This window comes from Halictus rubicundus, chromosome 10, assembly GCF_050948215.1.
Source record: "Halictus rubicundus isolate RS-2024b chromosome 10, iyHalRubi1_principal, whole genome shotgun sequence".
Lineage (NCBI taxonomy): Eukaryota > Metazoa > Arthropoda > Insecta > Hymenoptera > Halictidae > Halictus > Halictus rubicundus.
Window position 1 is genome coordinate 5939551 of NC_135158.1, and position 15148 is coordinate 5954698.

The 15148-nt window shown below is 45.4% G+C and overlaps 1 protein-coding gene across 2 annotated transcripts in view; it reads left to right on the forward strand.

Moving 5' to 3' along the window:
* The window catches only part of LOC143358101 (fibroblast growth factor receptor homolog 1), an 81505-nt gene extending 66618 nt beyond the window's left edge, over positions 1–14887 (forward strand). For both annotated transcript variants that reach the window (XM_076795003.1, XM_076795002.1), the window contains exons 3-11: positions 7424–7774; positions 8149–8526; positions 9934–10121; positions 10400–10535; positions 10774–11262; positions 11587–12085; positions 12324–12464; positions 12546–12651; positions 12894–14887. In XM_076795003.1, the coding sequence (XP_076651118.1) occupies positions 7424–7774; positions 8149–8526; positions 9934–10121; positions 10400–10535; positions 10774–11262; positions 11587–12085; positions 12324–12464; positions 12546–12651; positions 12894–13001 (2396 nt within the window). In that variant the 3' untranslated portion in view covers positions 13002–14887. The remainder of the gene's footprint in view (positions 1–7423; positions 7775–8148; positions 8527–9933; positions 10122–10399; positions 10536–10773; positions 11263–11586; positions 12086–12323; positions 12465–12545; positions 12652–12893) is intronic.
* The last annotated feature ends 261 nt before the right edge of the window (positions 14888–15148 follow it).

Below are 15148 nucleotides of genomic sequence, written 5' to 3' on the forward strand. Positions count from 1 at the left end.
GTTTACGTAAAAAAGGGGGCAGCACGGCGAGGATTTCAGGGCGAGTCGAGGAAGCAATTCGTTCCTCGAGGCTGTTGATGTTTGCGCGAGATGAAAGAGTTGCGTGCAGAAGTCCCGAATATTTTTGGAGGGTTGTTTACGCGGTTGGATACTCCGACGAACCGCGGACGATGTCCCTGAACGCTATTTCCACGTAGCCATTCTCTGAACGCGTCTTCCCTTCCTCTAAACTCATCTTTTTCGGAAATACTTCGCGCGCCTCTGAGAAATCGAGGCGCCACGAAACAAATCGTCTTGCACACGACCCCGTCAGAATTGATCTTTCCTTTTTAATTATCTCAGTCGAATGACTCTTACTCTCGGATCACAGATTTTGTCACTTTTTCTGACACCTCTGCTTCGGCTTGAATTTATCTTTCCACTAACATCGTGAAATTCTGCAAAAATAGCTTCAAGCTACCGCGATTGTGCCAATTGATGACTGAAACTAACCCTGACTTCGCATAAACCAGATCTTGGTCGAATTTCATCAAAATCCCTTGCGACCTACCCATAGTCCATTTCGCTAAACATATAATTCGAGCCTAGCTCCAAATATATTTGAAGAAAAATAACTTGATCGCATAGAAAATTGAAAACGAACAAAATGATGACTTAAACTACCCCTAAATTAGCATGGAGTATATCATGTTAAAATTTCATCAAAATCCCTTGCGACCTACCCATAGTCCATTTCGCTAAACATATCATTCGAGCCTAGCTCCAAATATTTTTGAAGAATAATAACTTGATCGCATAGAAAATTGAAAACGAACAAAATGATGACTTAAACTACCCCTAAATTAGCATGGAGTATATCATGTTAAAATTTCATCAAAATCCCTTGCGACCTACCCATAGTCCATTTCGCTAAACATATAATTCGAGCCTAGCTCCAAATATATTTGAAGAATAATAACTTGATCGCATAGAAAATTGAAAGCGTACAAAATGATGACTTAAACTACCCCTAAATTAGCATGGAGTATATCATGTTAAAATTTCATCAAAATCCCTTGCGACCTACCCATAGTCCATTTCGCTAAACATATCATTCGAGCCTAGCTCCAAATATATTTGAAGAATAATAACTTGATCGCATAGAAAATTGAAAGCGAACAAAATGATGACTTAAACTACCCCTAAATTAGCATGGAGTATATCATGTTAAAATTTCATCAAAATCCGTTGTCCCACGACCATGATCTAGACTAATTGGTTTCCAATTCCGTGTCTATTTAAAACGACAATTTCCATCGGTCAAACGGGTCGGACTGCGGTGCCATAATTTCTGTGGAACATCTTGTTTGGACGGTGATTCGCGGTCTGTGACCACCGGACTCGGTTCACGGTGCGTTTGAAGAGATTAACGCCAGTGGTCTCGGGCCGGACCAGATTAAACCGGCCGGCCATTCGTCATGGCGCGCGTCGACGAAAATGGACTCGTCGTTCGACGCGTGGCTGGACGATGCCTGGCCATCGGTTCTCATTACTTCGAGGAAATGTCGTACCTCCTCTCCTGATTAATGAGAGATTTAATGGCGGTAATTCACCGAATTGGACCCAGACTTCCCGTTTCTGGACCTCCTCGGCGATCCGGATCGCAGGACGTTCCCTCGATCCGTGAAAACTTTCTAGCTAGCGTCATCTCGAACTCTAATTTCGGCCATCATTAATACGCCTGACTCGCCCAGTTCAATTTGTCATTACTTCCGAAAATGTTCCTCAAAAGATTCTTGGTACTTCACCCCTTTCTGTTCTTGCTTTCGCTGCGGCTCGAATCAACAAATTATTTATAACGTCGTATTTCAATGGAGCACATCTTACAACGCATACCGTAAGAAATCAAGAGTTTTACAATTTTCTGGAAAGAAGAAGTAGGTGAATTTTCACGCGGAAGAGTGAAATGCTTCGTAATCTCTCTGTAAACTACCATAATTAGTTTTAATAAACGAACTATATTCGGAAATGACGAATACAAAGATTGTGGTTGATCAATGTTGAATTTAGAAGCCAGAATTTTGAGTAACTCGAAATAAACTGTGAAAACCGACAATTACTGGGGTCAATGAATGAATCGAAGGTATACAGTGCGAATAGTTGGTCCAGTGACTAATTACAAAGCATGCACGGCTAGATATCAGCGGAGGGACAGTTGTAGTCGGGATAAACGTGTCGTTCGTACAGAAACATTTAAATTAGGAAAGTCCCGTACGCGTTGAGCTCGAGTTGATTAATTGGCGGGTTTGTTTTCACTTCATTAAAATAGTTGCCAAGGTGCACTGTTCAGACTCCGTGTCTAACGAAATGCTATGCCGTTTCTAAACATAGCCGCGGAGTGCCTGGAAATCGCGGGGATCGCGTAAACTCTATCGATTTTGATTGTTTCTTTTACACTTCGGGCCTGAGGTCTGCGTAGCATTCGCCTCGGCGTAATATTATAGAGTCTGCATCGTTTTTGGCAGCGTATCTCGTACTATAAAAATAATATTACGACGCTAGAGCCGGCGACCGTCGACGCTTGCTGCCCAAAACTGAGACTCTCCGAAAATTTCCTGACGCCGTTGCTACAGAGATTATTCATATAATATACAATTGAAAAATTAAGTTAGGGACAGTGTATTTAATCCTTGTACGGAATAGTTAAAGCTTCCGGGATAATATCCTTCGCGAAATGATGCTTGAAATCAAATTATGTGCCAATTTTATAAATGGTCACAAGAAAGAAATTAGAGATTCCAGGATCAATTTATTTTTTAACTTGAATTGGGTCCGACTAGCGAACAATGTATACATATCGTTAAATCGGTAAAGGTTAGGTGGAAGCCGAACACGTGTGCCATTATTGTCAGGCCACCGGTCTCGAGTCGAAATACTTTTGGCACACTTTTCAGGCAATCCATCTTCCGTGCTTCTACACCTGCATCAATCCTTCGTTGTCCCTTCTAAATTACCATTGGGTCTTTTTTTATTTTCTATTCCACGTTTAAAAATGGTATGGATAGCTCTACTTGGTGTCGTGGCTATTCTTCATATACATAAATCGAACGTTTTTCGAATTCTAAGAAAATCATCATTTTCATGGTAAATGGTACTTTCAGAGCGCGAAGGAGAGCCCGCATTCCCGACACGTTTCGGATAAGTCCGTGAAACTTTTCTCCGAAGCGTTCCCCGTTCGATTTTCGGCGCGCACGATTCTAAATTGGACCGGCTCTCTCGCCGCGGAAAATATTTTGAGAACCGGTCACGACCGCCTCGCGGAAGCCGCTCTCCGCTCGCTATTCGCGCGAAAACTTTGAAATTAATTTACGAGCGGCGCGTGCTATTCCCGACAAGCCCGAACACGCGGGTACACATCGCGCGGGGGCCTTTTTCCGACGATCGTCGAAGATTTATTTGACGGGATTAATGTCCCCGTGCCACGGAGCCCGGTCGCGTGGTGTCCGTTCCTCGGTATTATCGACAGCTTTCTCACCTGAGTGGTCCCGAACCGGGATTTCACGATGCTGAATTGCTGCACAAGCAACTGCACGGTTATCCGAACTAATCAGGAAGAAGGACGCACGACTCCTTGCCGAGTTATAGAGTAAATCGTGTTGCGCGCGGATGTAATTTCGTTCGATTGGTCTCTGTGTGCAAATAAAATTGCAAAACCGGACATAGTGGACCAGATTGCGGTACACCGCGAGTTTCGATAGTGCCAGTCAATAATTGCGGTCCCGGATAGCCTCTGAATAAGGTGAAAACTGGCGTTCATAAATCACGAAGGAACGACTATCTGAACCAGCGTGCAACTCCCGTGGAGGATTAATTGGACTGGTCGACGACGACTGTCCGCTTTTCTAGTCCTCCGTTTCGCGTAAATCATTATCGCGCGTTCGCTGTATCCGCCGGCTGCCAGGCAGAACGACGCGCGGGTTACACTCCAGAAACATTTCGAATAGATACCAACTGTACTTCGCCCGGGGAAAAAAGACCAGCGGAGTGGAGTACTTTTTGCTACGAGTACTTACGAGTACTTTCGAGTTCCGGTTATTAACAACCATTCATGGACAAAGATTTATTGAAATCGCGTGTCAGGTATACCAAAGACAAACTAAGCTACTAAGCTGTTTTGTTACTTCAGAAAGCATAATTTGCTTGCTACTCTAGAGGCTGAGCCTGGCATGGCGTTGTCAATACAGTTTCATCCTCAAGTACAATACGTTATATATTCGTTGGGAAATCAATATATTATATTATCTCGTACCCGCAGGTATTGTTTTCCGGAATAAATGCTTGGAAGAATATTTTCCACAAGAATCGATTTCACGAAGATGACGTGAAAACATGAAAATTGACTATATATCATAGTTCGACTTGCGTCACTTGGCAGGCATCGAGTCTCCTCGTTCGGAGGACTCGAAGAGGCCAAATTCAAATTCGAATTCCGGCCCCGCGTAAACAGGTAGCTGGACCACTCTTTGATCCCGGGTCGACAAAGAGGGAACAGGAGGAAAGTCGACCCACCACGGAGAATAGCAACGGTGAAAAGGCCGAAGACACGAGTAAATAAACGACCGGCAGCTCGGTCGCGTTGTCAAACGAGGGAGACTCGCCATTAGCTAATGGCCGACGTTCCCCCGAACGAATCGAGCGAACATTCTCCTTGCCTGTCGCTCGGCTATTTGCTTTTTCGAACGAAATATGTACTCGTCCCACCGACGCGCCGCCGTTCGTTCCCCACGAAAAATAGAGAAACAAAAATGCTCCCTACAATTTTTCTGTACCCTTCTCCCCTCCTCTACATTTTATTTGATCAACCCCTCGGCATATATATTAGGTGCACAAATTAATTCCTAGCCCTCTCTTCGTGAATTTATTGATTACTTAGAAAGGATTAGAATGCATTCCTAAAACAATCTTCCTCGTTTTTCTTTTTTAATAACTGCGAGAGCCACGAATCAATTTATACACCTAATAATATCGAGTCCCGATGAAGATTTCGAACAGAATCTACAGGCGTATAACAAATATAAATGTTCTTTTTCTACTAGGAAATTATGAACAGCAAGGAAGTCCTGTGTAACTGTAAAATAAATCGTAGTGCAAGGAGTTAGATAAAGGAATTAATTCAGCGATTTCCTATGAAAGTTTTTGTAATTTCAATTATTGTGAAATAGAAAGTCGGGCATTTCACCGCGGTAAGTTTCTTTCGCATAGAGAACTGTATGACGCAGGCTCGTCGAAGCCTCAGTCTCGGTGACTGCTATCAAAGACTGAAGAAGATTTTCTGTCCAACTTGACCCTGAGGATGAGGAGATCGCGAGAGGAAGATCTAAACGAAAATCTCGCTCGGCCGGGGCCATCGAGAGACTGATTTTCGGGGTCCATTCATGAATTCGGCATCGAGGTGTCGCCATTTGGCCCCCGGCCAGAAACGAATCGCGACACTGTCCCTTCCGACGTTCCATCTGGAATCGTCTCGCCCCCTCGCCACCCTCCTGGCCCCCCTGTCGACGTCGATTCGCGTCTTCCTCGTCGACAGAACGCGTCAGACTAAATTTAGAAGCCTGTCGAGGGTGTTCTCTCTGGTCTGGTCTGCTCATGGCTTGCGCACCCGATTGCAGTAGTTGGTACAGCCTGGCCAGGTTCGATCTTTTTCATTCGACTGTAAAAGAAACATCTATCAGGACCGGCATACCAAGCGAAACAGAAATCCGTAGAAATACTAATCGAAGTCACAAAAAAACAGATTACAGGACTTGATTTTGTTTGAAAAATTTTGTTCGTGCTACTTTCATGTTACGAGACGTACTCTGTATATTGGTGCAGTATATATATTTCTAAGAAATTTAATAATAAACCCCGAAACACGAGGTTCGTTGCTCCAGTATTTTCACGGAGCGGATTAAACCGACTGCGACGAGTGCCAGGCTCATTTCCATGCGGTCCCGAGCGCCGTGAACTCTCCGTTTCGTGTAATTAGCACAGAGAGACGTGTGTTTATCATCTAATCGGACGCAAGACTGAATTCCACCTCGCCCACGATTTCCTGGAGTCTCGGTGGTTCCCCGAGAGTTCCTCCTTCACGGCCGCTTTAATTTCCGTCCTCGGTCTCCCCAGAGATCTCCTTCTCCGTGTTGCCCTCTCTTAATCCGGTGTTTAAACATCCTTAGCAGCCGGCACAAATGACCGATTGTCCCGGAGTGCTGTTCCCGACGGAAGTCGATCGAGTTTATTGTCTTTCGCCGCGAGTTCCGTTCCGTTCGCGCTTCTTTTTTCGGGCACGCGGTGCGCGTCACGTGCGCACGACGCTCGCCAGATTCATCGAACGAATCCTATTCGCCGGACGGTTTCGATTCGAAAGCCAAACGCATAACGGACACGCTCGATGTCTTCCGGTAGTCGCTTATCCTCGTAGGCCAACTATAGACACCGGTGATCGGCTAGGGAAACTTGCTGCGATAAAATGGTCGTCGTAGCTGAACTGTCGATCTTCGGCAAATTACCATTGCTCTTAGATCATTTTAGATAGTTTCGCGTGGTAACACTGAAAGGAAAAATGCCGTTACCTTTTATTAACACTGTACTCATCCGGAATCCTGTTAACAGGATTTTCAATAATCGTACTGCGCCAGAGGGAAGCTTAAAAATCTTTTCTCGTACGAAAATATTAGAATGACCTCTCTAGCGAAGAAATCTTTAATAATTTAATTTAATAATTATGAAATATTCGGACGATATACTTTTAAAAGTTATATACGTGTCGTATACGTATACGTTTGTTCGTAGTTGATGAGTGTGCGGTGCAACAGAATGGCGTGCAACGGTAAAAAGCGTCCGACGTTCGAGTACGTTGCTTGCATATTTTCCTCCCGTTAGAATTGTGTATGCGATGCTTAAAAACTTGTTGTGAGATGATATGGTGTTCATTTAAATGACCAGATGGAATTGATTAACTCCAGAGCGATTTCATGACTGGACGCTCCTTTTCAAATGGCCTTTAATAAATGGGTGTATCGAACCTGTAAAAGAGGACGGATATGTATATCAAGTTCTTCACGGCGGTTTCCGATGTGTCTTTAATTCGACGCTTGAACACCGAGTCGCGTGGCAGACGTTTCCTTCGCGTGGATTTCGGGGTGTATCGCAACAACGATTCGCGGAAGAATCGAATTAGAAGAGGCGAACGTTTGCCAAGCGGTGGCTACTTCGGTTTATCTTCGTGACGTGAGAGAGTACGGTCGTTAAGATCCTGGTCTTCCATTTTTACAAAAGCAAAATCATTCGAAACAAGTGGACACGCCGATGGGAACATCCAGAAAATAGCAAAGTGCACTATATCGCTTTGTCAGGGGAATAGTGGATGAAATTAATTTTTGGAAATTGTTTTTCTTTCCAGATCTGGACCACGACGAAGTGTTGACGGTGCCGGTCGGCGAGAAGCTGATCCTGCGATGTTCGCTGAACGGAAAAACGACCTGGTACAAGGATAACAAAGTGATCCAGGCATCGACGTGGAGGGTACGGCTGACCAAGCAGTCCTTGAAGTTCAAGAATATCAAACTCGAAGACGCGAGCTCGTACGCTTGCCTGGCCGAATCGAACGCGACGGCCGTATGGCGAAATGTGACGATACGAATCGAGCAGTTGCAGAACGACGGCTATCAACACGACATCCACACGCTGGACACCGTCCCGGAAGACCATCGAGCCGAGGACGAAACGAACGAGCTGGAAATCGAAGAGAGAAGTTAGTTCGCTTCTTTGATCTGTTAACAATCTAATCTAATCGATCTGATCTGGACTTGAATGCAAACAACTTCAGTAACTTCGAACTCGTAGAACTCGATCGGGGTTCATCGACTTCAATTAGTTCCTTCGTGACTTCAGAATTAAATCCCCCGAGCTAAATAAATTTAAGATTCTCCCATAATTACAAAATTAAAGGACTTATTCACCTCAAACACTAGATCCACGATCTCTAGTTGAACTCCTCGGGTTCTACTATTAACTCTTCATATTCTAGAATTATCCCTTCAAGATCTAGTGTTAACTCTTCAAGTTCGCCGCAATCCAAATTTAAGATTTACCCACAATGCTCTAATCCTCCATCGTTTCCTTCAGATTTGCCAGAGACCCGGTCGCTGCACCTCGACAGCTACACCGTGGACGGCGACAATGAAAACGAAACCGCAGGCGAGCGCAACAATACCGTCCCAGAACGAGCACCGTCGTTCAACAAGAACATAGACATGCCTAACGTGATCGTGAAACCAGCCGGCAACATGCTCCGTCTGAGGTGTCCAAGCTTCGGCAACCCTAGACCCAACATCACCTGGTACAAGAACAACGACATACCGAAGAGAATCTTGGGAACCGTTTTGATCTCCAAGTGGACCTTCAGATTGGAGGACCTGGTCCCCGAAGACAGTGGGAACTATACTTGCCTGGTGTGCAATGTGCTCGGGTGCATCAATCGGACTTCGAAGGTCAACGTTGTCGGTGAGCAGAGTCGTCTTTCGTTAAAACGTGATGTACCGGTGCTGTCCACGAAAATGGAGCCTGTGTAGATCTCTAGATTTCTTCTTCGGGTCTCTAGACTTAACAGCAGCTGTTGCAGAGTCAGAGATCCTTGGGAGTGAAAGATTTTCGGTAAACATTGTAATTGTTGGTACGGTTTAGGGCATTAGTTGCCTTATGCGGAGCTTGGACAGCACCGTGGTACGTCATGATGCTCTAGATCGAGGATTTTTAGCGTGATTTTGACTGATGTCTAGAAGAACTGAAACTGGGTTGCAACGTATGAAACTTCCACGTATTTTAACGTTGATTCGAGTTCATTGAAAGTGTCCGAACATTGCTTTAATAAACAGTCTCATAATTTCTGCGATCACTTTCAATGTGCATACGTTGCGACCTAGCCTAGCCATGATCAGGTTCGCTAACCGTTGAACGCATCTGTAGAGCGTTATCCGCACAAGCCGTATATCAACGAGGATTTCCCAAAGAACGTGACGGCTATAGTGAACAGCACGGTGACCTTCAAGTGCCCGATCGTGTCTGATCTCGAGCCGTTCATACAATGGATGAAAGTGGCCGAGTTCCCGAACGACAAGGAGCAGTTGCTGAAGGGGATTCTGCTGGTACAGGCGGCATTGTAAACCGTTCATTGGTGGAGGTTCTTGCCTGTATCCTCCTCGAGGTCACTGTATCCATACGACCAATTTCAAAAATACACGCTATCGATCATAGGCAAACACGGGAATTCCGGTGGCGCGTCTCTGTTGCACTCCCGTCAAACATACATAGTGACTAACCATGATGATAACATGGTGAAGGAGCTGAACGATCTCTCTCGTGTACTATAATTTTCAGGTGGTGTCCGGTGGACTTCCGGCGACTGTGACTACCATCTATCTTGCATTTTGTGTTTTAATATCATCGTGATAAAACGCTGGAACTACCAAGAGACCACAATTTTTCAAATTCTCTCCATTTCGATGATACACACATTTATCATAAATGAATAAAATCCGCAGTCTGTTAATTATAGCATTGCTTGGCAGTTCTAGCGTTGACAGTTCTTTAGTAATTCTCTAAGGTGCAGGTCTGTCTTTACAATGTTCCCCGAGATCGAATTCATTTCGTCCTCGTTTGAAAGAAAGCTGAAGACTTGAGTTCTCCAATTTAATTAACGCTGAACCTACCGACCATTGACTAGCACGTGATGCCTTATAAAAATGGCACGCTTCAATTTAGTTAGATTTTGTGTTATACTTGAATGGAGAACCATGTAGGCTTAGCGTTAATAAATTCGATCTCGAAGGGATTCGATTTCTCGACTTTCTTTTCTCGCCACGATTCTCGAGCTTCGGTAAAAACGGTGGTTGGGCCTATTTTTTCCTGTAGAGAGCGTGAAACACCGGCCGATACTGACCAGGGCGCCGAGAAACACAACTGTAGAGATCGGCCATAACGTGACGATGACCTGCGAGATCCTCTCCAACGCACACCGTCACCTCGAATGGTATCACGGTTATCACACTTCTTTCGACACTGTCAACAAAACCAATCAAAGTTTCCGGGTGGAGGTCAAGGTGGGCATGTAGAACTATTTGCATGATATTCCGTCGCTTCTCCGAGTTCAATCTGCATCCTCTGTCGTTGATTAAACACGATCTTCCAATTCATTCTGTTTGAGATCTCGGCTCGACGAAATTTATCGAAACAGAATTAGTTGTTGAAGATCTCGTCGTCCTCGAGTGTCCTAGTAGACTGCTAACTGTTTCTCTGCTTAAACCCTAACTTTCTAATGCGATCCAATCGTTCTCGACGGAATACAATAATAATTTCGTTTGGAATTCTGTGACTCTAGTCGAAAGAGTATGCGGAGAACCCTGAAGTGCTGATGTTGTACAACGTGACCGAGAAAGATGAAGGCTGGTACACTTGTATTGCCCAGAACACGTTGGGAGAGACCTTCAGCAGCGCCTATCTTCGGGTTGTCGAACGTGAGTACCAGAAAGATGATTTGTATAGTTAGTAGACGTTAGGTATACCAGAAGAAAGTCGGCTAGAAGAAATATAGATCAATTGAAATAATTCAAGAACACCGATACAATACTTTTAACTTGCTCAAATTATTAAAGAAAGAATGAAATGCGCATCTGGCTCCCATCTCTTGAAAATTTCCATAAAAATCCGCAGTCTAATCATCGTTATAAACGAACATTGATCGCATTTTTCCAGATATCGAAGAGGGCCCGGTGCCGATCCCAGCGAAGCCCCAGATTCTCGTGAACATTCTCGCGGCGGTGCTGTTCATCTTCTTCGCGGTGGGCGTGGTAGTAGTGATCTACATTTTCCATCGTCTGAAACGCGAGAAGATGAAGAAGCTGTTAGCAATCGAGACCGCAAGAGCCGCGGTGGTCACCCAATGGACCAAGAAAGTGATCGTGGAGAAGCAGAACCTGGTGAACGCGCAGAACGTTCAAGAGCCGTTGCTGATGCCTGTGGTGAAGATCGAGAAACAGAAATCGACGGTTGTCTCCGAGGACAGCAACGGAGGAAGCATATCCGAGTACGAGCTTCCTGTGGACAGTGCGTGGGAGTTGCCCAGGGAACACTTGGCTTTAGGCAATACTCTTGGCGAGGGCGCCTTCGGCAAAGTTATCAGGGCGCAGACTAACACTGGCAAGCCTGGAATACCGAGCGTCGTGGCTGTGAAGATGCTGAAAGGTAAGCTTCCGACACATGCTCGTCAAACATCTTCGAACATCTTCCCAAACGTCTCTACGCATCTTCAGGCACTTGTCAAGTATCTTGAACTATGGATAAACGTATTTAGATGCTGCAAAGTGCAGTCGATCCGTGTTTCGATATTCTTTAAACATCTCCAAACAAGACCGAACATGCTGCTTCAGGGTATTCAAACTGAACGAGTAGCTTTAAATAGAGTAAACATGTTCGGGCATTTCTTAGCTACTCGTAGTCGCATACTTCCAAGTGCTTCGTCAAACCGACTCAAACCCAGAATACGACGAATCTGCAAATTTGTTACAGAGGGTCACACGGACGCAGAGATGATGGACCTGGTGTCCGAAATGGAGATGATGAAGATGATCGGGAAGCACGTGAACATAATCAATCTACTAGGCGCATGCACGCAAGGTGGACCACTGTACGTGGTGGTAGAATTCGCCCCTCATGGAAACCTGCGCGATTTTCTCCGGGATCATAGACCCTCTTCAGGCTACGAGCCAACGATAGGTCAGGATTCCAAGGAGAAGAAGACCCTGACGCAAAAGGACCTGGTCTCTTTCTCGTATCAGGCGGCCAGGGGCATGGAATACCTGGCGAGCAAAAGGTGCATTCACAGAGACCTGGCCGCCAGGAACGTCCTCGTCAGCGACGAGTACGTCCTGAAAATCGCTGACTTCGGTCTTGCCAGAGACATCCACTGTCACGATTACTATAGGAAGACCACGGACGGACGGTTACCGGTGAAATGGATGGCGCCGGAGGCTCTTTTCCATCGGGTCTACACCACTCAGTCCGACGTGTAAGTAATTTCCATCGAACGTCAACGAGGTCAGAGTTGGACGTTATTCGAATTGTTCCGAAGAAATATTTCTCTAAATTATTCGAGTAAATAATTACTCGTAACACGTTAGGTGGGGATAAAATGTTGACAGTTACGGTAGAGACCTTTGCGACAGTTACGGGGAGAATACTGTATCCGAATAAAATGCTGCCCAACACCGAACGAGACTGAAGGATCGTTTTATACTGTTTCGCAGATGGTCGTACGGAATTCTGTTGTGGGAGATCATGACGCTGGGTGGCACCCCCTATCCGTCCGTGCCGTCGGTGGAGAAGCTATTCCACTTACTGAGAACCGGTCATCGAATGGAGAAGCCACCATGCTGCTCCATCGAAATGTAAGCACGCTCGACTCCTCCATCATTTTCGAAGTACACACCCTGGAGCATTGGGATTAATCTGTCCATGTTGAATTACAGATACATGCTGATGAGAGACTGCTGGAGCTATCAGCCAAACGAGAGGCCGATGTTCGGGGAACTGGTCGAAGATCTTGATAGGATATTAACGATAACTGCGAATGAGGTAAGCTGTTGCTGCAGAAGCTTTTAACGAATCAGTTGGAACTGAGTATATAGTACAAGTCCTATAAGCCCTATGCCGATAACGATTTTAAGACTTGTCTCCCACTTTACTAACCCGGTAAGGGCAGAGCGAGGGTAACTGTACTCCCCTCGATTTCCCCTGTCTGCGCGCACTGGAGACAAGACTTATTGTTGACACTGCGTTGGCCTACGTCAACTGACCCGCTTCCTTCACAATTTCAGGAATACTTGGACCTGGGACTTCCACAACTGGACACCCCGCCGTCCAGCCAAGAGTCCAGCGAAGCCGAAGACGACGACGGTGAAGAAAAGTTCCCGTACCTGCTCTGAGCTTAGCCCCTCTAAGCGCGCGCGGGCTTCACCGAGAAAAACCCATCCATGAGGATCAACGAACGAAAACGACGAAGAGGACGTTGAAGAAAGGATCGAGGAAACCGCTGGGCCGCGACATCGACCGGTCCCAGCGAACACGCCAAATAATCGAAATCAGTATTGACCTGTTAGCGCGTATTTTCGTAGAGTTTAAGGGACACGGGGGAAGAAATAATTGTCAATTGCGAAGCAACTCCGGCCTTTCGAGGAGACTGATTTTCTTAACGAGAACCACTGTATTTATTATCCCGTACACGTCGTTACACCCTGGGAAGGTTAGGCTTCCGAAGATGCAAGATCGTCGCTCGACGAGACGGTCTCAGTATTGGAACGCAGTCGTTCCCAGATATTTTTCTACGATTCTCAGGTTTCGCTGTTCGTCCGAGCAGGATCGAACGCCACGAAGACTTCGATGCGCTCCCTAAACAGCATCCGAAGCGTCTAGTTAGAAGAGTTTCTTCTTGAACGCCGGCCACCGGTGACCGTCAGCGAAAATCGTAATCGCGGTTCCTTGGGCGGACCGGTGCCCGACGCGAAACGTTCGTCTAGATCAAGTATAAGCACTCTTTGCCCTGAAATCGTCCTAGATTGCCCCAGAGGGCAACGGTTCGGGGCAAACGACGCCAGAGGAAGAAGAGTCTCTCGCGAACGAAGCACGGACAGCGACGGAAGACTATCTCTTGCTCTTCGCAAGGAAAATGCCCCAAAGGGGCGTGGCTTCGTCGCTCCTGTTTCTGATGGAGCCAGCACAGCGCCCCGTAGGGCAATCTGTTCCCATGCCTGCTCTAAACGCAGCTGGACAGATTAACAAATTAACTGAACGCGTGAAACGTCGTCCAATTTATACATGTTATACCGTGCCATTTGATAAGTGCCTTGGAAGGATGGCTGAAGTTTGAAGTTCGACCAGGGCTTCTGTAAAAGAAAAAAAAAAGACGAAAAAGAAAAGAATGACACTAGACCGGAAGGAGGACGATACAGCCGGGTGCGGAAGACTTCGAGTTCTCGGAACAATGCGTATTTCAATACGAGGAGTAAAACGTGTTTGTAAACTAGTCAATCGATGAAACATGGAACGTTTCTCTGTAAGATAGCGAACTTTAGGTGGACAACGACCGCGAGTTTTAAAACGTAGCGGGCCGCGTATGTTTCGTTTTTATAGGTTTTAACCATTGTCTTCTTCTTCTTGTTCTTCTTCTTCTTCTTCTATCTTTCTTTTTGTAGAAAAGTGTTAGACTGTAAGAGGAGAAACGGTGCGGCGTTGGCGTTTCGACGAGTCGACGTGTTGGTGGATATATATATGATTGAATATATATATTGTTCTTTGTTGGATCGGCTCGTCGACGTCCCAACACGCAGACGATGTACAGTTTGTCGAGGAGACGTTGATCATTAACTGTATAATTTTTCTACGAGGACATTTTGCACGCGAATGCAAGGTCGAGGTTCACATCGTCCACGCAGTCACGCATGCGATGGTTGTATAAATGGTGCATGCGAGAATAGGTGCTTAGTAGTAGATAATTTATTTCCTTGTATATTGTTACTTAGGACACTAGAAGGCCTTCTCTCTATTCTCTTTTGTATCGGCGACCCGAATCGGTCCCTGTAAAATATCACGCACGCGACGACCTTGAGAAACGCGGCCGCCGACCAACACCCTTGTACATAGCACCGACTTGTTTATTTAAATGCTACTTTTTTTTTATTACCCAGCACCTAATGGTAGCCAGTAAACCAGCATTTACCAAGGTAGATATGTATGTATAGTTTCTGCGTAAATATTGGATTATTATTGTAATATGAGTTTCATCTCGAATAAAAACGATTCGAACTGTACTGACCTCAGGATTTTTCATACACGCCTCGGAGCTCATTTCCCAACGCTCCTCTTTTTAGTCCCAACGTAATTTTCAGTTTGGCGGGCACCAGATCTGTCCTTAAAAATGAAAACCTGCATTTAAATTTAACCGTTACGGTTTCAACTTGGACCATTGTAATTTGAATTTTTTATTTAAAATTTTATTTTAATACTCTGGAGATAAGCTTGCACTTAAAAATTGAAATTTGAATTCAAATGCAACCGTTAAAATTTAGCATCTGAC